General features: G+C 39.6%; 1 protein-coding gene across 1 annotated transcript in view; it reads right to left on the reverse strand.

The window, feature by feature from the left end:
* The window catches only part of LOC113589087 (tetratricopeptide repeat protein 28-like), a 105189-nt gene extending 100558 nt beyond the window's left edge, over window positions 1–4631 (reverse strand). Inside the window, exon 1 of the mRNA XM_035529946.2 lies at window positions 3886–4631. Within this exon, the coding sequence (XP_035385839.2) occupies window positions 3886–3912 (27 nt within the window). The 5' untranslated portion in view covers window positions 3913–4631. The remainder of the gene's footprint in view (window positions 1–3885) is intronic.
* Window positions 4632–23929: the final 19298 nt, after the last annotated feature.

Genomic DNA, 23929 nt, shown 5'->3' on the forward strand with positions numbered 1-23929 from the left:
GATCAGACACTGGGTGACTCAGAAGAGAAATACACTATTACACACAAATAGTCATCAAGACATGAGTACTTCCCATACAGGCCAACAAACAGATCCTTCACTGTAGTAAGCAGGCACACATGTACACACACACACACACACACACACACACACACACACACACACACACACACACACACACACACACACAGACACACACACACACACACACACACACACACACACACACACACAGACACACACACACACACACACACACAGACACCTCAGTGGGTTTTTCTAAAAAGGTCACACACCTTGATACACCATAACACATTCATACAGTTCAAACACACACCCTTACCCCTAAACAACTATAAATCAACACAGATGTTACAAACACTCACAATCAGCCACTAACTTCCTACACCATTATAGATCCACACATAGCTCCAGCTCAGTCCCAACAGTCTCGGGGGATGAGGAATGGGATTAGCAGTGCGAGAAGAGGAGAAGAGCACATAAATTTCCTGCATGCAAGTTCCCTAGGGATGGGCCAGGGATCTGCCCTGAGTTCCTCTTGCCCCACTGGGTCATAAATACCCAACTGCATAGAGAACAGCAGGTACTGCCACTCCTACCTCCCATTAATTACCCACCCGCCATCTTTGGAAGCCTGCAGGTCTTCCATGGTTAACTTATTCCCTCCTGGAATGCTCAAGGCTTGTCCATGTGGTGCATGCATGTATTTTATGTCCTACATTTCTCTTACATCTTGGGTGTAATTTACAGTGTAAGGCAAATTTGTTGCTTTAATTTAAAGAATAATCTGTCTGCCCTAAAATTTTGGGACAATTGCAGTTTAGGTTTTGAGCACAGGTTAAATGCAGAATATGTTCATATTTACATTATGTTATTACTAATTATAGTATGTTTCAGTTTTGTGTGTAACCCTCCTATACATAGCATGCACCATCACACTTTATATATTAGCCTCTATCAACTGAATATGACAAAACAAAGATAGGTGGTGTCATCTCTATCAGTGAACTTGAAGATATTCTACTATATATTCCTCCTCCTTTGATTAGTAGTAGAATTTACCAATATAACAAAACTTGATCAAGTTATCAAACAAAACTTTTTTAAATTATTCAAATACTTGTAATACATAGCTGTCATTACATGTAGTTTGCTTTGCTGAAATTGAGCTTCTAAATAATGACTTGAAGTTTTATTTCCACAGAAGAAATGTAATACAAATGACAGGATTTCTTATTGGTTTCATTATCTATGTTCCCACTAACTGACTCCCTGAAGGCTGTATCCCCTACAGCTTCTAGATAAACCAACCTTTAATGCTGTGTATCATTACGCTGTTCCCCTAAAGCAGGCCCTGCGTACCGCACCCCCCCCCCCCCCCCTTACGCTCATAACCACAGAGCAGCAGTTAGTCAAACACCATTCCTGGATTGGTAAGCCTCTTGTGGGGAGGTTAATAACCAGCTTGTGTGTTGATACTTCACAAATAAAGAAAATCAAATCAAAAGAAAAAATACACTAGACTAAGACTACCTCCTGAGGTCAGGACTAGCAGAAAAAAAGCAGTACAAGATTCACTAATCTTACTCCGCTTCACCAGACAACAGCAGCTTTCAAACATATGTCTCAGAGTCGAGAGGAAGACATTTACTCTGGCATCTGGCAGGACTACAGAAAAAAGGAGGAAAAAAAAGAAACAGAGATGTTCAATTTCCACTTAAGCCACTTACCATAAAACGTGCTCTGACCCACAGGATTAGAAATGGGTTTTGTGGACTGAGATAAACGAGGATGTATGGAATCACTTAAGAAGATAAAATCATGGAGACATGTTGGCAGCACCTGCACTTAGACTATGTTGTTAAGACCTCTTGCCTAGTCTGTTAACCCTTTTTTTTTCAAAAAGGAAGATACATAAATCTGTAAGCCCACAGCTATTACAGCACTATTGTTTGCACTATCCGAAAATGATGATTTGTATGTGGGTTACCGATGCAGCTCACTCATCTGCTTTCATGACCTTTCTTCATAACTGCTCATAAACAAACAAAGGTTCACACACACTCTCATTGACTGTCTCCCAAAATGTTGAAAATGACCTCAAACTGACCCCTGCTAAATTATATATTTATAACACGATCTGTGTTTTGGTCAACTCATGCAAGATGATGCCATAAAATGTGCCAGAATGATTACTGAATATTTTACTGTCAAAGGGAGTAATTGCTCGCAGAGTTTTTTGCTGGCTCACGAATACTGTGGTTGTTTTCTCTGCCCAGGTTGCTGTCAGCTGTGGCAAAGACTTCAGATTAAATATTCTGGTAGCAGATATAATAATATCTGACAGCAAAGTGCTACCTACTTCTTTTTCTTTGTCTGATATAGGGATATGGTCAACCTTGATCAAGGTTTGTTTACTAATCACTGAATGTTCACATATCATATGAGGGAGGATAATAAAGGATAATCAGTCAGTGTAGGCCTGAAAAGCTCTACAGCTTTTTCTTGTCGATCAACAATATAAAGGCTTGTTTGGTAAACAACAGCATAGAGAATGCAGCACACACTTATGAAAACACTACTAAAATGTGCTCCAGAGGATAATAAATGGGCCTTGTAGACTAAGATATCCCTTCTAATAGCATCTACGTGAGTGCTAATAGATTGTATTTATTTCTACCCTGGCATCGACATGGTGTTTATGGATTAAGCATATCTGCAGTGAGTGGATATGGAAGCTTTCTCCCCTTCTCTATGTAACAAATTCCAGTGGTTACAGAAATACTACTAAATAGCAATACTACTAAATCAACTACTCTCGATTTGCTCACAGTGTACCATACCAATTCCGATATACCAGTCTTAAGTATGGAAGGATTAGGAAAGCACCTCTTCGCGCCAGTACATACTCTTGGAAACCTCAGGACCACCTCTTATGTCTAAGAGACACATTGTATCGTAGCTCTAATATGTAATTAAGTAAATGAGTCATGTATTACATATTTATATATTTATGGTGTTCAGCTAACAAACCACCGCGTTTCCACATCAATAAAATCAATATTTAAAAAGATAGACCCTGCTTCTCATTTGCGGCTCGACCAGTTTCACAATTTAGGCCCCCTCCCCCGGTGTTATAGTGCACGTGTGATTAAGTCATGGGGCACGCCTCGCTAATCTGCACCACTGCTTTCTCAGGCGAGCCGCAGCCGGATGGGGACCTTAAAATATGTCATGCTTTCTCAACGATGCACACTCATTCACCCACAGTTGGTTACAACAACACGTTTAGTGTAATTTATCAACTCAAGACATGTGCGGAACGGACATGCATAGCCTAAATGTTAATCTAGCCTAGAGAGGTTTAATTTAACTGTCCCTAAAAGGCTTTGATACAGGCAACAGAACGAATATAAACAATACTGTATAAGAACAAGCTTATCAAACTTCTTTGAGAGAGAATGTATTTTAACAATATATATTAACTCAGCGATACATTTTATAGATCACTGTAAGGAAAATGTGTCAGGTATATTTAACCGATCTTTGGATCAATCAGTCATTGACTTTACATAATGTACATTCACTACGCTAACAGGGAGCAACTTATGTTTGCTAAGATTCCATCATAGTATTTCCGATAAAAAAATAGATTTGTTTTTATTTTTTTTTAAAGGGCTAGTTGCGTGTAAAGAGAACCTCTTCAAACTTGTCAACACTAATCGTCCACACACAAGACGCTTAAATCACAGTAGTATAGGGAAAAGCAAAGTCAGAGAGTTGGTCTTCAATAAAAATTTAGGTCACTTTCCTAAATTCTCGGGAGAAATGTATGCAAGCAATAGATCTAAATGCTTCTCTTACCTTCTTCCGGGGCTGCCATTTCATCATATTTGTAAGGCAAAAATGTTAAACATTAAGCTATTATACATAAAGAAATGGAAGATTCGCGGAAGCCGCAATAAGTCATTCTGTCTTTGGACTTTTCTCAGTTTTGAAGCATAATTCCTCCAAGACTGGGCGCACAGGGCTGAACGATGAGCGATGAGCAAGACGGCACAAATGCAGCCAGAACCACAAACACTTCCTTGGAAACCCAGCGAAGACAATGAATGCAACTGGTTTTACAGTTTATTCAGTCAATTACCGTTACGCGGGTTGCATCCAATATTCGTGTGCGTTGCGTGATACAGCGAAGTTCCCCATTATCGTTCGCAACAATATAGAAATTCAGTTACCCTGTTAGGACTAACCCAGCAGCATTCACCCACGGTCAGTCAAGAGCCGTTGACGTGCTTTTCGCACTTCAAAACTTCATCGCTGGCTTGCAGAAAAAAATATATATTTTAAATGCTTGATCCAAATCCGTTAGCACGGAGTATGTTTTCACGCAAAAGACTCGCATTAACATTTGCAGTACACACAGGAAAGGCTTCTGGACAAAATAAAACAGACATTCCACCCAATAACTCTTTATAAAGAACAGTGTTCTGCTCAGTAATTAATAGAACTGTCATTAGGAGAACTTCAGCCAGAGCACTGGAGATAGCCGCTAGAGGTAAACTAGGCGAATCTCTGCAGCGGTGGGAGGATATCCTGGAAGTAGCAACAAAGTGCACAAACGTAGTCTAGAGACTTCCTCTTCTTGCCTCGTAAGGCGTTCCTACAACAGGACTTGACATCTGTAAGCCTGTTTTGCAGGCAGATGGAGCCAAAGCGGGTACAGCGCTGGTGCACGGTGGGCTTCCTAAATCGTTACCTGGGCTAAAATCTCTATAGGATTAAAGTTAGTTTATACATTTAGGTTGATTATATTTTAGGTATTGTGTAGAAGTATGCCTATAGGATAGTTTGTATCAAGTTGTAGGCAAAAATATGTGTAGCCTATATCAAATCAGTAGAGTTGTTTTGTAGCATCAGAGGGGGTGGAACTCTATTTGCACTGAATCTGAATTTGTGACTTAATAAATTACTTTATGGACTGAGCGTGACAGTGGCGATACATAGGGAGCGAGAGACGAGGATGCTAGAAAGTGCTTTTTATTGTCCATAGTGAATACACGTAGTATAGAATAAAAAACAAAGAATAAGCATATACTCCGTAAGGCAGAGTGGAGCTCCGTCGTATACTCAGTTGTAAGACCACTAATGTGCAGCGCTGCCTTCCGAGACCTGTAGATTTCAATAACGAGGGAGTGAAATGTGAAACAGGTGAGTATGTTTAATATGAAGGTGATTGGGATTGGGGCAGGTGTGTGCCGTGATCCTGAGCCGGCGTGGACGTGTCCCTCCTGCTGGATGGCCGGCCACCCGTTGTAACGATGTGGCCCGAGTGCCGAAGGGCGTGGAGCAAGACTAATCTCGACATCCACACGCCACACCAACGATACTGCACACTCTAAAAAGGGGTTAAATACACAAACAAGACGAGGTACGAGTGTATGCAGGCGTGGCCACAAACCTATCTTCTCAAGTCACGTGGCGGGCCAAACCCCGTGACTCGCGGGAGGCGAGCGTTCCGTGACATCTGTGACACTGAGGATATGGATTGAACTGTTATCTACCAAATCTGTTCCATCTGGCTGATCAACCATGACTCAAAAGTATTTGGTTTTGTTTGTAAAATGGAGCTTTTGTAACAGAAAAGATCCAAATTGAGTCCTAATGTTTGCCATAATAGCAACTGTGAATAACTAACATTGGATCTGATTTTAAAGAGCAAATTAAATACTGGGCTGTCCCTCTGTTTATAATACAGTAAAAAAAAAAAAAAAAAAAAAAGACTTTGGAGATTCTGTAGTGTCTGGTCTGCTCATCTATTTACAAACACTAGTTTCTGTTACCAGTATAGGGACCCAATCTTAGCATGTGTGTTTTTTGTTAGTTTGTTTTGGCGTTTGTGTGTGTGTGTGTGTGTGTGTGTGTGTGTGTTTGTGTGTGTGTGTGTGTGTGTGTGTGTGTGTGTGTGTATTTGCCCATTTATAAATTGAATTTGTGATTGTATGGTAACGTTCCCCAATCCATAATGCCATTGTTGTCAGTTCTGAAACCAGTGTTGACACCAAGATTCACAATGGCTAGGTACTGAGAAATTCAAGAATGTGTAGTTGGGATTTTAGGACTAGATTAGCAAAATCATAATTATACTGTACATTTTCTATTTTCCCTTTACCTTATTTATCATACAAATGCCTTAATTATCAGACAAGTCTCTCTCTCTCTCTCTCTCTCTCTCTCTCTCTCTCTCTCTCTCTCTCTCTCTCTCTCACACACACACACACACACACACACACACACACACACACACACATACACAGTAAGTACACTGGGTGACAATTGTCTTTTTTGGTGGGGTGGAGGGGGTGCATTACAATGGGATAGCCAGAATTTCTTGGCCCAAATGCAGTCTGTGTAGGACGCCCTTCGAATACTTAAAAAGTTTATTATACAAGCCTTTAAATATATAAACATATTTTAGTATAAGTTGAAAAGTTGAAAAACTTCGGTCTGCAGACAACCACATATGGCTCCCCAGTCCTTGCCAACCTTAGTATTATTGACTACTGGACTGATGTTAATCACCCCATTAGATTGCTTGACTGATTTGGTTCTTTGTATATTTTTTGCTGTTTTGGTTACTTTATACCTATGTAATACATAGTCAAAAATATATGGACACCTAATAATCACACAACTATGACCCTGTTCGACATATATGAGCCTGTTAGAGCTAGGCAAGCAAAACAAAGAGTATAATCCAAACTCGTGGTGATTAGACAAAAGGGGTCAAAACTACTGCCATACTACTGACAAAACTACAAAACTAAAAGAGGGGTCAAAACTAAAGCCATACTACAGACAAAACCAAATGAGGGGTCAAAACTACTGCCATTGAATGCCACTTTTGCCAAGTCAGCCATGACATTAATAAAGCCATGGCATTAATATTGGAGTTGCACCCCATTTCACAATAATAGCAGTTACAGTTTACCAGGGCAAATCTAGTTGGCCAAAACATTTCACAAACTGACATGGTAAAGGTGCCATCCAATGACAGAAGTAAGGTCAAAGTTACTGAGCTCTTCAGCATGATCCGAGTGTCACACCAGCTCAGGAGGGCAACACCTCTTGTCATCAGGGGTCGGACTCAGAGTATTGAACACCCTCCCCCTTGTCTGTCATCTTAGCCATCACCTGTGATTAATTGATTCATGAGCAGCTATGTATTTAAGATACTCAAATGGCATAATTAAGTTGTGAAGGCTTGCCTCTACTTGTAGTTTGCCACTGGTTCTGTTTGTATTAGCCTGACTAGATTTGACCCCTCTTTTATCTAATCACCATGAGTTTGAATTATCCCCTTTATTTTGTTTGTCTGGCTACTCTTTGTCTACTGGTTTTGTTGACCCATCCCTGCTTCTTTGATTATTGTTGTCAGATTTGAGTTCTGGATTTGTTTGTTTCCCGTTAAGACTCTGCACCTGGTTCCACACACTTTGTCTGGTTTTGTAACAAAGATCCTTCTCTGTGCCTTCTAATTTTGGGGCTGTAGCCCATGGCATCATATCAGTATATGGCACATATCTAGATGTATTGTAATTGCAATAGACAACTATCAGATACCAAAAATGCCAAAAAGTTAAAAAAAAAAAAAAGAGAAGAAAAGAAAAAGTAAAAACAAATGTAAATGAAGACTCTCATCATAAACATAAATATTTATTTAAAATATTTGGTTGACACTTGGATAATAAAATAAATTGTGACGGTAGCAGCAAAGGAGGGAAAAGTGAATGCAAATAAGGACTGTTTTATTCTTCATAACAATAAAGACAACAAAGAAAGAAGCCACCGTGCACAATTAAAAAAAAAAACAAATGAGCTGGCAGTAAACACTCAAACTGCTGAGATGCAGATGAGCAGGGGAACTTGGCGCATCGGTTCTGGCGCTGTAAGGGTAAGCAATGCGCAGCTGTGGAAGTGGACAAACAAGGCATAGGAACATGGCAGGAGCTGTGTGTGTTTGTGTTTGTGTGTGTGTCAGTGGGTGTGTCTCTCCTGCTGGATTCCTTGTGCATAGTGATATAAATTTGCAGTGCCATTTTCAGTCCAAAATTAAGAGGTTAGCTTAATGGATTTTTTATTTTTTGTTTGGATGGGAAGGAAAAAAAGCCTCAGTAGAATTTCTTTTATTTTCACTTTCTGAGGAATGTCTAACAGACAAAATATCAATAATCTGAATGCTTACATTATTGACTATATGACAAAGTAAAGAACAAGCATGCATGAAGCAGGGATATTAGAGGGAGTCATGGTAGCTTTTGTTGTATCAGTTTGACTCACACACACACACAACCATTCTCTACCCTCATCGCTCTCGAAATTAGAAAGGCTTGGACAATGCAGAGAACATGACAAAACTTTCTCAAGCATGAGGGTAATTATAGTACACTGGTTGTTTGATGAATGAGCATCAGGAATGCATAGCAGGTGCCAGCCACTGGTTAGCAAGCAGGTGACTGTGAATGCAGGTAAGGGATGGAATGTCCAGGGATGTGACAACAGGAGCAGTGTGGTTCAGAGCAGCGTATAACCACAATAATAATCTACTGAAATATAATTTTGTGTATATACTCATTGGTGATTGTATTAGGTAGACTAGACTCATTCTTATTAGAAATCATTTACACTCAGAACAGCCTCAACTCTTCATTGCATGGATTCCCACAGGGTGTTGGAAACATTTATTAGACATTTTGGTCCATGTGGACAAGATTGCATTAAATAATTGCTGCATGTTTGTCACCTGTACACTCATGCTGAAAATCTCCCATTCACCACATTCCAAAGGTGCTTTATTGGATTAAGAATTGGATTAAGATTTGGTGACTGGAGAGACCACTGAAGTTCACTTTCATATTAATGGAACCAGTTTGAGAACTTGTTCTTTGTGACAGTTTTATACTGAAAGTGCTATTATAAAGAAGGAAAATTGTGGTCATAAAGTGATGCAGATGGCCAGCAACAGTAATCAGGTTATACATTCAGATGATACTAGTAGTCTAGAAAAACATTCCCCACACCATTACACCACCAACACCTGCCTTGCCAGGTTGGGTTTATGGATTCATGTTGTTCATGCCAAATATTGACCATACCATCTGCATGTAGCAGCAGAAATCGACATTCATGATTCATGCAACATTTTTGCATTATTCAGATTTCCAGTTTCAAGGACTATGTGCCCACTGTAGCCTCAGACATCTAACACAGTGTAACTGGTGGTCTTCTGCTGTCAATCTGCTTCAAGGTTCTATTGTAACGGTGGTGCGTGTGTGGAGAAGAGCAAGTTTTAATAGAGGCAAATCCAGAATCAGAGTGCTTAAGGCAGTCCAGGGTCAAAGAGCCGGCACAGAGAGTACGTGGATACATGATCAAACAAACAAAAACACACGAAGGCATACAAGGGAGGCAGGCTAAAACAAGACGCTAGGAAAACTCGGGCTAGGAAACTCAAAGGCTAGGATAAACACATAGGCACAGAGTACAAAGAAACACAACCATATGAAATAAACATGCAAATGCAATTAACTAAACACATTCAATGAACAGCCAAGACACCGGGAAAACGACAGGGTTTAAATACATGAACTTAACAAGGTAGAAAAGAGGGACAGGTGTAAGTAATCAAATGAGGGGGGTAGAAAACGAAACTAAGGCAGGGAACAAAAACACACAAGACAGAAAAAACACAGAAGCTCGAACCTGGGAGGGACTAATGACATCTATGTGCTGTATGTTCTGAGATGCTTTGCTCCTTACCACAATTGGAAAGATTTGTTGAATTATTGTAGCCTTCCTGTCAGTTTAAAACATTTTGGCCATTCACCTCTGACCTCTCTTATCAACAAGGCATTTCCAGTCCCAATTTGTTGCTCACTGGTACTTTTTCCCTATTTCACCATTATGTGTATAATCTAGAGCGTTTGTGTGTGAAATGTCCAGGAGATTGTCAGTTTCTAAAATATTCAAACCTGCTTCAGGCACCATATCATGGTCAAAGTCACTTGGAAAATGTTTTTTTTTTCTTTCTTATTCTTATGATTGATGTGAACATTAACCAATGCTCTTGATGCATGTCTGCCTTATATTTTACACATTGTACTGCTCCCACATGACTCCCTAACAAACTGACTGGTGAACATTTGCACACAATACTCTGCAAAGGTCTTGGGCCATTCAAGAAATTCTGTTATATGTATTGAACAGCATTTATTTGCACTCTATAAACATCAATAGAAATGAATACAATAAAACATGAATGCAAAATAAACACTTTTTTGCTTTCTTTAAAAAGTTATTGATACCTTTTGAGATGACTAGAAGAATGTTGATTCCCAGAGGGGCTTATGGGTTGCAGCACATGGTGTAGATGCATTTGTGACTCTTTCCCACTTTCTCAATAATTTCTAACCTCAACTTTTCCACATATTAAAAGCATGTGTTTAACTATTGGTACTAATAACATATAATGCACAATGTTTAAAGTGAGGGGAAAACAGGCTGACAGACAAATAAGTAACTTCTTCATCTATGGCTAGCATAAACATGGCAGAGATTAGCTGGCCACTGGACGAACACAGACATACTGGTGGCCGAATTCAAATCCTCCTTTAAATAACTGGTATCAAAAATTTAGACAAAATTCACTCTGCTCTGACTGATCATGGACAGCATCTCACCTCTCAAGTCCAATGTCATGGATGTTGCCCAATAACTGAAGTGGATAGAGCTAGCCTGCTGTCCAAGAAAGCAACAGCACAGTGACCTGGACATCAGAACATTCATATTTTCGGCCTACCCAAGTCATTGGGAAGGCCAGTATCCCTGACATTCAGCTGATACTTTTATCCAAAGCAACTTAGAATTATGACTGAGTACAACTTGAGCAATTTAGGATTAAGGGCCTTGCTCAGGGGCCCAACACTTGCAACTTGGCAGTAGTGGGGTTTGAACCACGATCCACTAACTTTCCAATTACAAGTCAAGTACCTTAACCACTGAGTCATCACAGCAAAGTTGGCAGTCAAATGCCCACATTCTTCTCTCGAGCTTGACAGATCTCACCCCTCATACCCAAACCTGTTCTGCATAGAAACCTCAACCTCTTTAATTCACCACTACAAGATTAAAGAATCAGTTATCTGGATCTGTGACCATGATGCTCAGTGATGAGAGCTGTTGTTTCAGGGCCTCAAAATCTGCTTCTACTATGACTACAGCATGTAGAGCAACGTGGCAAATACAAAACGTCCTTGGCTAAACTTTACAAAAATAGAGGCCTGAATCTCACTTGATGAATTTACCCCAATAAATTGATGGCACAATAGGACATTCAAAGGTAGATGCATCATAAAAAGGAGAGATTTAAGTGACTTCACAGCATCAGTTAGTTCCAATTACATCTTAAGTCACAATTTCATTCTACCAAGCAATATGTAAAAAAGCAATAATCAATCCCAACAATTTTATAAAACCACATAACAAAACATTTAATATCAACTAAGCGGTAAAAGCGGTGCACACAAGTGTTAATTACGTCACATGGAATTCACCCAACCCATCCTCTCTCAATGCATCCAATCGTAACAAACGGAAAGGGAAAAAAAGAAAAATCAATTGGCATTTCCCACCAAATTACAAAAGAGAAAATGTACACACCACAACACAAACGCAGGTATGAAAGCGACCTGGCCAGGATCCCTTTAAAGTCCATATATAGCTCCTTTTAATCCCAAATTGCATGTACAGCTGGTCAAATGCTAGCCTTGCACTGACCATTCACAATTCTGATGTCTCTCGCAACTGGAGCTCCTATTAAGTAGTAATCATCAAAGGCATCTGCTTCACACACACACAATTAAATCCACGGAATAAAAAAAAAACTTTCCTTTTTATTGCGTTTGCCGCACGTTGAATCAATTGGCTAGTCTCAACCAGGAAGTCCTCATTCGAGCCAGAGTCCCGGTACACGAGAACCGAGGGGTTCATTACACAATAGTGCCATAACACAGATCACCTGTGACCATGGAAAAAAAACTTCAACCCACATTGTGATTCACAAAAAAAAAAAGAAAAAAAAAAGAGCAAAATCATATACAAGTAACCATATTTTTAAAAACAATTTGATCACATTAAACAGCATTATTTATTAATTTGTGACAATTTCTCTGAATGTAATAACATTTTTAATTATACCACAACTTAACCATACAGGTTTTATTAATTTACAGATACTGCTTTTGTATTTTCCTTTTTTCTTTTTGGCAAGTTTCCATACAGTTATATAAAAGTTACATTTATTTCACTGAGTAGCAGGCTTATTTTGTATAAAGGTTCATAGTGAATGAAGACAACATAATAAATAAATGAATTTGATGTGTTTCATCAAATTGACCTGAACAAAAAGGAAAAGAAAGCAAAACAGATTCAACAAACCAAAATATACAGATCCAAACAACTTAAAAGAAGCAAAGACCAGAACTGACAAAAGGGAGAAGAAAATTAGGGGTATAAATACACAAATTTACTGAAACAAGAAACATGTGTAATATAGGGCAGGGAATGACAACACAGGGGACAGAGAACAAAAAAAACAAAGGATACATGGTAGGAGCCGAGACACTAGAGGAGGAAGTCGTGAAACTTGTATGTAAACACATGCCAGCAAAGTAACAAACTTGATACTAATAACAGAGAGCATACTAAACAGACATGAATAGACACCACCCCTCCAAAGCACAAAACAAAACCAAGAAATGCAACAACCAGGCACAACAGAACTAAGTAGTACAAACTGGTACAGAAGCAGAACTGACAGGAGCCTAGGTGTGATTAGGAGATGGAACAAGAACTGGGTGATACAAGAAGCAGAGAAAGGAGCAGGAGTCACAAGATGAGTACTGGATCTGGATGAAGGGCAGGGAGATTGAAAAGGACACTGGACAACAGAAGACTGGAAGAGGGACTGGAGGACCGCAGGTATCAGGACAGGGACAAAGATGGACAGGAACAGACATGCACAGAAACAGGGACAGAGACAGATACAAGAACAAGAACAGGTACAATAATAGGAACAGGGACTGAAACAACATCAGGAACAGGCAGAGTGCAAGGAATGGAGGAAAGGAAAAACATTGGGTAGACAAAGAGATTGGAACAATGGCCACAGGGGTCACGGGAGGCAAAAAGGCCGGCGGGACGGCCACGGGAGTCTGGATGGTCAATAGGGCAGCCACTGGAGTCTCAGGGACTTACAGAATAGGTACAGGAGTCACAGGCCTGAAGACCAACAGGCAGCCTGCACTGCCATGCTAGATAGGCTTGATGGGCCTTGAGATCTTAATGCAGAACAAAAAAAATCTTGGATGCCTCCCCACTGAGACCTGGGTTATGAGCTAAGAGTAAGGGGCTTCAGAGACCTTAGACATGGAGACAGAGGAAACCATTATCACAGCTGGGCTTAACCTCGATACTCACAGGTTTGGGGGAAAGAAGTTAATCAGGAGATAGGATAGAAATAGTCCACTGCAGGCCAGCAGCATCTGCAGGAATACTGATACTTGGGCTCTCTCCCAACCTGGAAGTTTCCTGTTCATACAGTGAGTCCAATGTATTGCAAGTTCAGATCTCAGGAATGTGACATTCTAGCTTCTAAAGTGGCAGCTGAAATGTTACAAAAAAACCCTTTCATAATTACTAAGTTTGGTGATAAAGCAACTAAAAATACTGCTAGTCATCAATCTTGCACCACATTACTTACATAAACACTCCCAATGCCATCACAGTTAATCCACTAATAATTAACTATCAGTTTATGAATCTTTATATGGATCTGCACACTTCCGAGAGTAAAGTTGACAACACACAATTGGATATTTTCATCGACTCTAAATTTCCATAACATTAATTCAGAAATTGCCTGTAAGTAAAATTAACCTTTTACCATGGACAAAATTAAAAGTTCCATAAAATTAATGCAAAAGGGAAACTGTGCAGGCCCTGATGGGGATGTTCCCAAACAAATTAGCACCATTGCTGCTTAACATGTTTAATGAATTATTTGAATCCTTCATCATTCCACCCTACCTCAGGCTAGTTTCCTCATTAAACCTAAGGGCAAGGTACCCCTTCAATGTAGTAACTTTCAATCTCCTTACCATGCACTGATATTAGGTTCTTCCACAATGCTTAGGGCATGTTTTCCCTTCTATTATTGACACTGATAAATCTCACTGTATTAGAGCACACCTCTCATGTTAGATAATTACTGAATATATTTCATAGTCCTTCTGATTCAGATATTCCAGAATTTATTCTTTCACTGGAGGCAGGTAATACTTTTGACATGATGAAGTGGAGTTATTTGTTATGGGCTACTATGGCATCAAACATGTAAAAGACATGAATATTGAGGGAATATTTGCTTAAATTAATCGGCTAACCAGTTCATTCATCCTTGACTATGTTTCTAAAAACATTTCTAACTTTCCTGCTCTTTGTTCACACAATATTAGAAAAGGACTCTCAAGATAGGAATACTGTTCCAAGTTAAACCTGTCCTTATTTATACTAAGGGGTGAAGGCTGAATCTGGTATCTTTGTGCCAACTGATACCAAGGTCTACATACAGACACTGATTCTTTGTAAATGATCCTGGACTGAGGGCACATCTCATCTATTTGTGCTCGACGTGCAGTTCTACAGTGTAATGTTTGTACACAATATACTGGTTTAAAAGCGAACTGGCTCATATATATACTGGTATTAACCCTTAGTGTGACAGGTGCCACCATAGTCCTGCCTATCTTTTACATATGTTCTGGATTTGTAATTTCCTTTCCTCATTCTGCAATTTTGTTTTTGATTTGCTCTCTGTAGTAACTACACACATTCCCAGCTAACAATTAAGTAGCCTTTTCAAATTTTTGCCACTGCGCCATGTGCTGCCTTCAGATTTTTCAGTCTTAATTGTTTTTTTGACCTTACTTGCAAGGCAACTCATAATTTACCCCTCACCCATTGTCTCATACCCTTTGGATAAAGCATGCCCTTTATTTTATGAAACTTGAAAGAATCAAATATTCTTTTGGAGGCTCCGATTGGAAGTTTAACAAAAGATTGCACCCTTTCTTAAATTGTTCATGACAGCCAGCATGACTACACTGTTTCACTGCACTATTTCACTGCAAAATCTTGCTTGCTTTTTTCTTATTACATTATTTTATATAAACTTATTCTGTTTTCTTGTAGGTTGGGTTTATTTATTTACTCATTTATTTTGTTTATTTTGGGGGTGGCTTTTCATTCTATTTAATTGTCTGTTGTATTTTCACAATTACTACATTTTAGGACAAATTTATAAATTGTATTATTGCTTGTAATCATTATAAATAAATCATAAAAAATTGATTCCCAAATCTTCTCTGGAGGTGTAACCTGCAAAAAATAAACTAGCGGGTGGCCTAGCTAGTTAAACCTAATAATGCTGTTACAAGTAAACTACATTAGAAGTAAACTGCATCCTTACCTCACCTGTACCTCTTCAGGTGAACTGATGGAGATTGTACATCAGAGCTATTACAGGAGGCTTGGGTGTGCTGTGAATCATCTTTATTCCTACATTAGTGTTAGCTTTTTATGATGAGCTATGATAAAACCAAATGTTTTATCAGTAGGCCAAGGAGAGTTTGAGTTTATGCTCATGTTATTTTGTAACAAACGTGCATTTCCAGAAGATTAATTAATTAATTTTCTTTGTGTTCTCTTTTTTCAATATTAACAATTATATTTGTATCTTAATTTTTTTATTTTCTTGTTTTCACCCTTTGTAAAATCTACTTTGAAAGTATACATCTGCTTAAATAATGAAAGCTTGACCGTTATTTGTGTCCTTATGGTAAAGAATGGTATTGGCAATTCAACAGATCAGCAAGGTTATTAGAGTTAAGCACACAATATAAATCAATCACATTAGTGCAAAAGCAAAGGACACTTACCTGACATCTGGCTTTTTAGACAAAGCCACCTTTTGATAAAAAGTTAAAGGACCATGTGTTGCTTCACTTCATTAGCCAGGGACAAAGTAGGGAACATGGAGGTGTCAATCAAAGCACAGATGCCACAACAATGAGGCAACGGTGAACATGTGACCATCTAGTTTCTTACAACACAGAAAATCAATAGCACATTTAGTAGAACCAATAGGTTGATTAAATGGTTGAAGGTTAATTATTTGTGGCAAGATAGAATGGGAAGGTACACATTTGTATACAGATAGCAGAGAGAGAGAGAGAGAGAGAGAGAGAGCGAGCAAGAGAGAGAGAGAGAGAGAGAGCAAGAGAGAGAGAGCAAGAGAGAGAGAGAGCCAGAGAGAGCAAGAGAGAGAGAGCGAGAGAGAGCGAGAGAGAGAGAGAGCAAGAGAGCGTGTTTGATTGTTACAAAAGAGTGATGTAGAGTTTTTACAAATGCTTAACAAAATCTTTAATCCCAAAATTCCTTTAACTACTTTCTACATTAAAGTGTACCTATATGTTATTGTAACTACATTTACAGTAACTTAATTTTTGCATTTTCCATTGGAAATATTTTACATTCAGTACAAAGTCTTTTTATGAGAAACAGTGGAACTTTTCATGAGTTGAATTACAAGTGAAAAAAAGGACCTATGAATTGAATTTTGAGCCCTGGATGCCAGTTTTTCCGTTGTACCTGGATTTGAACTAAATGTGTGTTAAATTATCTTGAAGAAGGAGTGCTGTTCAGCAGGATTCTGTGTGTGTGTGTGTGTGTGTACATATACCATGTTGATTATATTTGAATGTTTACATGCCTTACATAAATGAAAAGATAGGTACAGCATTGCTATTCAGTCATCACTATAGTGATAATAATGGCCCAGTCCACCTAACAGTTGTATTATTTTGATCTAAAGCTTAATAAATGTTGGCTCTAAATGTTAAATGGCCAAGACAAATATGGAAAGAAATAAAAAAAATGTAAGAATAAGATTACAGAGTGCATAATGTGTAAAGGTAAAATATCTACTTGAAAAAAAATCCATAAAAAGCCTTTAATTTCACTTCACTGAAGCGTACCTTGTAGTTTAAATAAATATACAAATAATACCAATATATTGAACCCTATAGATGCCCCAAACAGTCATACTTGCTCTATTCTAACCTCAAACACACTCGGACCAGAACGCTTTTTTACAGGTGAATTAGAGAAAAATGTGAACTGATTGAAGTTTGGGTGGGTTACTGTGATCAGAAGACAAGATGTCTCAGTGGCTGTATAGTAACATTGTGGATTAACCTAAATCTTATGCATTCAATGGTTTTGAATGTAAGGCGCACTGTCTTGCACACATACAATCACACAAATACTTTATTTGATTCCACATTTAATTAAAAAAAAGCATCATTTTCTTCATTTGTCTAACATGATGTACAGCTCGTTAGTTCACAAAAGTTGTTATAGTTCAAGGATAAAGAAAACAGCATCTTTTCTAAATGTGCATGCTGTTTTACAGTCCTCCAAGGCAAAGTCCATGCACTGCAAGCCTGAGCACATGTACACATTGTCAAGGACTAAAAAATAAGCCAACATTTAAAATATAAAATGGCAGAAGTTAACATTTTTTGTCAGAAATGTATGACTACTAAAAAATAAATCAAAGCCACAGGATATTTAAACAATTTCACTCATTTTACTCACTATTCCTCAGTTTCCTCTTTGGCTTATGTCTGGTCAGAGTGTATGTAAATTCATTAAGTCTTTCAAATAAATAGCCGAGCACTTTTAACTCTGGCTTACAGAAATTTCTTTCCCCTTCTTGATTTACTTCCTTCCTTCCTTCCATTTCAAGTGAGCATAATTAGTTTATTGCTTGCCTGTTATTGGCTTACCAGCATATGGCAGAGTACTGGTGCCTGGCCAAACAAGAACCTTCATGCCAAAAGAGGGCTGTCCATGGTGCTTAAAGTTTTGGACAGCAGAGACAGCATGGCTTAGAGGGTGGGGCTAGCAACAAGACACAGCTGGTAGCACATATTCATTGCACCTGTTTCTACTTACCCATCCATCACTGAGCCACACAAAATTGCAGCTCAATGCACAGATTTTTGTTCTTGCTGAATGTTCTTTGCTAACATGCTATTTTTTCTTTGCTTATTTTTTCCTGCCATACAACTCCTTAGATGACTAAGAAGACTGCATGCCAAGAAGACGTCTGCAAGACCCACTAAGGAAGCTATGTCAGACTCAGGTGTTGCTCTATGCATTGCAGATGGCATTAGTATGGCTCTGTTACTGACTCCCCCTTTTTACCACTTGAACCTCATTACTGCTCTTGATTTGATGACTAATTATAGCCTTCTCACCACCTATTTCTTTTGTAGTTTGTGTTTCTTGATGGCTCAGTAATGCTCGCAGTGGTGGAGAATGCATACAATAGGTCAATGAGTAACCCTAATAAATTCATTAATTAAGGATTTTTTTTCCATAAAATCTCAAACCAGAGTGATCATAACTACCCAGGACTGTGGAAAATATGGATTCGAATTACACTTTATTTCCCAGTGATCAATGTACTGCAGCAGCAGATCACACAGGAGCTATCTTATGACCTGAAAGATATCACTGAGAACCTCCTAGTCACCCGATGTCTGGCTGTGGCTCCACCCTTTCCTGATGTGAAGAAAACCACAATTCTTCACACACCTGTGCCTGTTCAAGTGCATAGTCGAATGGGAGGTCTGTGATGAACTGTGGGCAGAAATCCTCACACCCTTTCTCATACATGAGGTCCAAGTGTCATACTTTTTCCTGCCACCATCCCCATGCCAATAGGTATGATGACATGGAGGAAATCCTGGCTCATATGGGACTAGGTCTTGCTGCAGACACAACTGAGTATCACCACTGGTCATATAAGCTTGTCATATTACTTCATCTCACATAGAGGTTGTTGCAGCCTGATGCTCTGGATGCAGAACAAGTCATGGAGTGGGTGTCAATGGACAAGTTGTTGAGGACACTGGAACCTGAGTTAAGAAAAACTGTGGGTCTAAAAGGCTGAAGGAACCCAAAGCAGATGGTGGAAGCTACGAGTGATTATAGTGCTTTGGGAATTCTCCATCTTGAAATAATAGACAGGACTGGGACCCCATACTTACACTCTTTTCCAGAGAAGCAGTAGTCCAGCTAAGGATAAACTCCCGAGGACAAGGTGGCTTTACCTGGACAGGCAACCCCTGTGATGAACCTTTTGCCTACAAAGCCAGAACCCCAACCTCCCCAATTGTGATCCAAGTCCTGTCTGGAGGGCTGTAATTAGGGATGTCCTAAAATGATCCAATCAGTATTAGTGCTAATACTATTAATCAGTATTAGTGCTAATATCTGAGCATATATTAATAGATCAGGAATCAGTTATTTTAACCCTGATCCATATTCAGTCCTCCTTGTTCAATCCTCGTTGGTGTTATTCTATCAATGCGCACTCTGTTTACACATGCCATAAATGGAAATATTCCACAGCTTGAAGTAGTTAAGAATGATTGCAGGCAAAGAATGTCTGGAGTTTGGAACTATTCAGAGTGGAAAAATGAAAACAGTGCAACAGCTATATGCACAGTTTGCAAAGCCAACCTTTTGCATGGTGGCAGCAACAGCTACTGTCATGGGCCCCTCTTCTACCCCTCATCTGTGTGGTGATACTCACCACATGAATTCATGTTTTTGTCCTGGCAGCATGTCACCATGTGCCTTTTGTTTACAATTCTTTCCCCACATGTTGCCATGCCCTCTCATCAGCAGTGTTCCTCACTTCACCTGTGTCTTCCCATATGTCTTTTTGCAATCATATGTGTTGTCTTTTACTTTTAGCTTGCCATTAAATACCTTTTGTGTTTCTTTAGACTCTTGCCTGCATTTTTTTGCTTTTGAACGCCTCACCACATCACTGCTGCCTTTAACACAATTAACATGAAAAAGCAACTGAAGATAAAACATATAATCGAATATGTTGGGTTCACTCATTCATGAAAATGCACTGAAGCAGCAAACACTAGAATATTTTCAAACAGCATGAGAAGTTTCCTCTAAACAGAAACAAGGCCCACACTTACCAAGTGGGTACGTCACGAGACTGCCGTCAACTTCACTACAAGGTGGTGGCTCAGGTAGATGCAGCAGCATGATGCCCTCCCTACTTTCAAAGTTTTTGCTTTGTTTTATGTTTGTGCATTCACAGAGTAATAGCAGTGAGTCTCTCGTATAACTGGCACAGCTCCTTTGCATAGTAGATCAGCACAAAGACTACATTTTCCAATCAGCAGATATCTCATTTAAGATCCTTCGCTGCTTGGAGCTCTATGGAGCTAGAATATGAAGGTGATGAAGGGGGTGCAGGGGCAAAAAAGCAGAAGCAGGGGAAGTGAACAGACCGGCTGTTCCAAGAATCTTTCTTGCCAACAAGATGGATGAGATCAGACTTCAGATCACCCCACAGGACATGCGTAGCTATGTGATTATCATCATAACAGAGCCGTGTGTGATACTCCCTATAACTGATGCCGCTATTGGGTTAGCCGACTTGGGTGGACAGGATGTGGGACTTGGGGAAGACCAAAAGAGGAGGTTTATGCATTTACATTCACAACAGCTGGTGCACTGCCACAAACATTGCTCTCCAGATCTAGAATTTTTAACATTAAAAGGCAGACGGTTCTTTCTCCAGAGGGAATTCATTACATTAATAATTATGCCATTGTAGGTTTTGCATCCAACCAAATGCTAAGATAGCATTTAGGAAGCTGCACAATGCTGTAAACAACCATCCGACAGCACCTCTGACAGCATAGGACTTCAAAAATTCTAATCTGCAATCAGGTATGCCATAATTCCACAAACATTTGCATTTCCCCACAGGAGAGATCAATATTCTGGATCAGGTGTAAATTAACATTTCATGGGTATTCAGAGCTAAACCGTCCACACACCTATGAAAATATCAGATCTGACTTGTATCTGCCAATAATCCATATTAAAGTATTCAGATCAGAATCAGGGGCAAAAAAAAACCTGGATCGGGACATTGCTAGCTGCAGTGTTCATGCACCCACCCCTCTGATCCTTGGTACTGCACAGCCAAGATTCTGGGCTCTCATTGACTCCAGGAGTGCAATTTTTTTGGTTCAACTCCGCCTCATGACTGGTCCCCACTGAAGAAAATTTACCAATTTTATACCTTCAAGGGGATGTGCAAGGGGATTTCTGGCTGGGAAATGAACAAGAAAATTAGGTGCTCACGACCAGCCTTGTCCCAACCTTGTTTGTGCCCCTGTTAATTGAAGAGGACTATCTTGGGTTTGACCAGGCACTGGGGGTATGCCAGACATCCCAGAACAGATAGGTGGCTCAACACATTATTCCCCACCCTACCTTTGCTGTCCAGGATGAGAGCACTGATGCTGGTTCAGAAGGTAAGAGAAATATTGATGCTCATCCCTTGTTCTTTCTTATCCAGCAGGCTATGAACGAGACCACCTTATTCAGGGTACAGCAGCAAGCTTGGGATATTACCACCCCATAGGGGGCCATAGGGGGCCACTTAGCCTATGAGAATCCCCTAGCCCACATATGTGTATAATTCTACTGTCTTTGATCACAATTTAAAAATCTCTCTCAGAGCTGGCAAAAGTGCCTGATGGCCTCCTCAATAAAATAAAAGTAAGATTCTGGAATGCTTAGCCCAACTCAAGGATTATCTTGCCTCCAACAACCTTTTTGAACAGTTTCAATCTGGATTCAGAGTAAATCACAGCACTGAAACTGCCCTAGCAAGGATCATGAATGATCTACTATTGGCAGTTGATGCTGGTCCAGTGAATATCCTTGTCCTCCTTTGTCTTACTGCGGTGTTCAATACAGTCTGTCACTATGTGTTGTTGCATAATTCTGGAGTCCTGGACTGGTGTCACTAACACAGCAATATCTTAGTTTAGGTCATATCTCACCAACAGGCAACAATTCATCACTTTTGGGAGCTTCAGGTCAGATGCTTTTGCTCTCACTCGGTGTCCCCCAGGGTTCAGTTTTTGGCCCCCTTCTTTTCATAATCTACCTGCTTCCACTTGGTGATATTATCCAAGAGCACAGTCTTCAGTTTAACTGTTATGTAGATGATGCTCAAGTTTACATCTGCACCATGCACTCTGATATACTGCCTCCTGACTCACTGAGCAGCTGCCTGGTTGACATTAAAAACTGGATGTCTTTGAACTTCTTCAATCTTAATAGTAATACATCGGAAGCCATTCTCGTAGCATCTATTTCCACTCTCAAGAAAATTGGTCAACCCACTATATCTATACTAGGTTTTATCACCTCATCTGTGACTCAGGTTTATAGCTTTGGTGTTATCATGGACTCTACCCACTCTCTCGAGGCCCACATTAATAACATCACCAAAATTGCCTTCTTCCACCTTAAAATTATTGCCAGACTGCATCCCTCACTCCACGATTCTTTATCTGAAACTTTAATTCATGCTTTTATTACATCCAGACTGGATTACTGCAACTCAGTTCTTTTTGGGCTCCCTGTTAGTTTTCTCAAGAAGCACCAATATGTGCTGAATTCAGTGTCAAGAGTTCTCACGGACATCAGATCATGGGAACACATAACCCCCAGGATAAAAAACCTACACTGGCTCCTGGTCCATTATCACATAAAGTATAAAATCTTACTCCTGGTTTTTAAATCTTTACATGGTCTGGCTCCTGATTACCTCTCCACTCTGTTGTCCAGACACAATCCCTCACAGTTGCTCCGGTCTGCCGATGCTCATTTGCTCTCTGTTCCTCATGCCAAATTACACATGTATGGTGATAGAGCTTTTAGCGTTGTAGGCCCAAAGCTATACTGGCAAGGAAAAACTCCAAAGGGCATGAGGAAGAAACCTTGAGAGGAATCAAGACTCAAAGGGGTGGGGGGGGGGGGGGAGGCATCCTCCTCTGCTGACAACTGTCACCACAATAGCAATAATATAAACAATAAAGGGAAAATTAGGAAATAAACCTTTTGGCAGTTTGCAGTTAACTGTTCAACTGGGGCAGATGAAGAAACCTTTATTTAAAGTCTAAACATGTTTGAATGTAAAACCAGAGAAACTGAAGTTCTGTTGGTGAAAAGTATTTAAACACCTGAGTGCTATGTGCTGTTGAATGAACACACCACCTTTTCTTTGATGCAAGCTTGCTTTGTACATTGCTGAGGGTGCTGCCACCTCCTGGTCTACATGGTACCTACAACACCCTGATATTGGACAGGCCCAAGTTGTTGAACACAGGAGCCTGATCAGTCTTACTGCTATTCCACTGGTTTCCCATACTCATTATTTTGTAAAAAGACTGCACATTTATTATAATTAATTTCTAGACCTGACCATTTTAGGAATCTATTGGTGCAAGAGAGCATCTTCTTGATTTAAATTTGTGTCTCCTGAAAAAATGAGAAGGTCATCAACATAACCCTGGACTGGATTTGGAGAGAGAATCTGGGGTGGAGTATACATTGTCACTTAAGCCAATTATTAAGGCAAGAATGAAATTAATAGCACTCCACCAACATCTGGTTGTAAACATCCAGTTTTGATTCCCACTTCCATGTGTATTGGTTCAGAAGTCCTCCAGAAAGGAACATTGGTACACATTTTTCATTATGTTCTTATAGATCTTAGGGATCTTTATTTCTTCTATCGCATTAACCATAACAATATGTTATGATGTGCCAAAGGCATGTCTAAAAACAGTTAAAAATTGGCATTTTGCACACTCATGATCAT

The sequence above is a fragment of the Electrophorus electricus genome, chromosome 5 (assembly GCF_041902795.1).
Source record: "Electrophorus electricus isolate QZ-2024a chromosome 5, ASM4190279v1, whole genome shotgun sequence".
NCBI lineage: Eukaryota > Metazoa > Chordata > Actinopteri > Gymnotiformes > Gymnotidae > Electrophorus > Electrophorus electricus.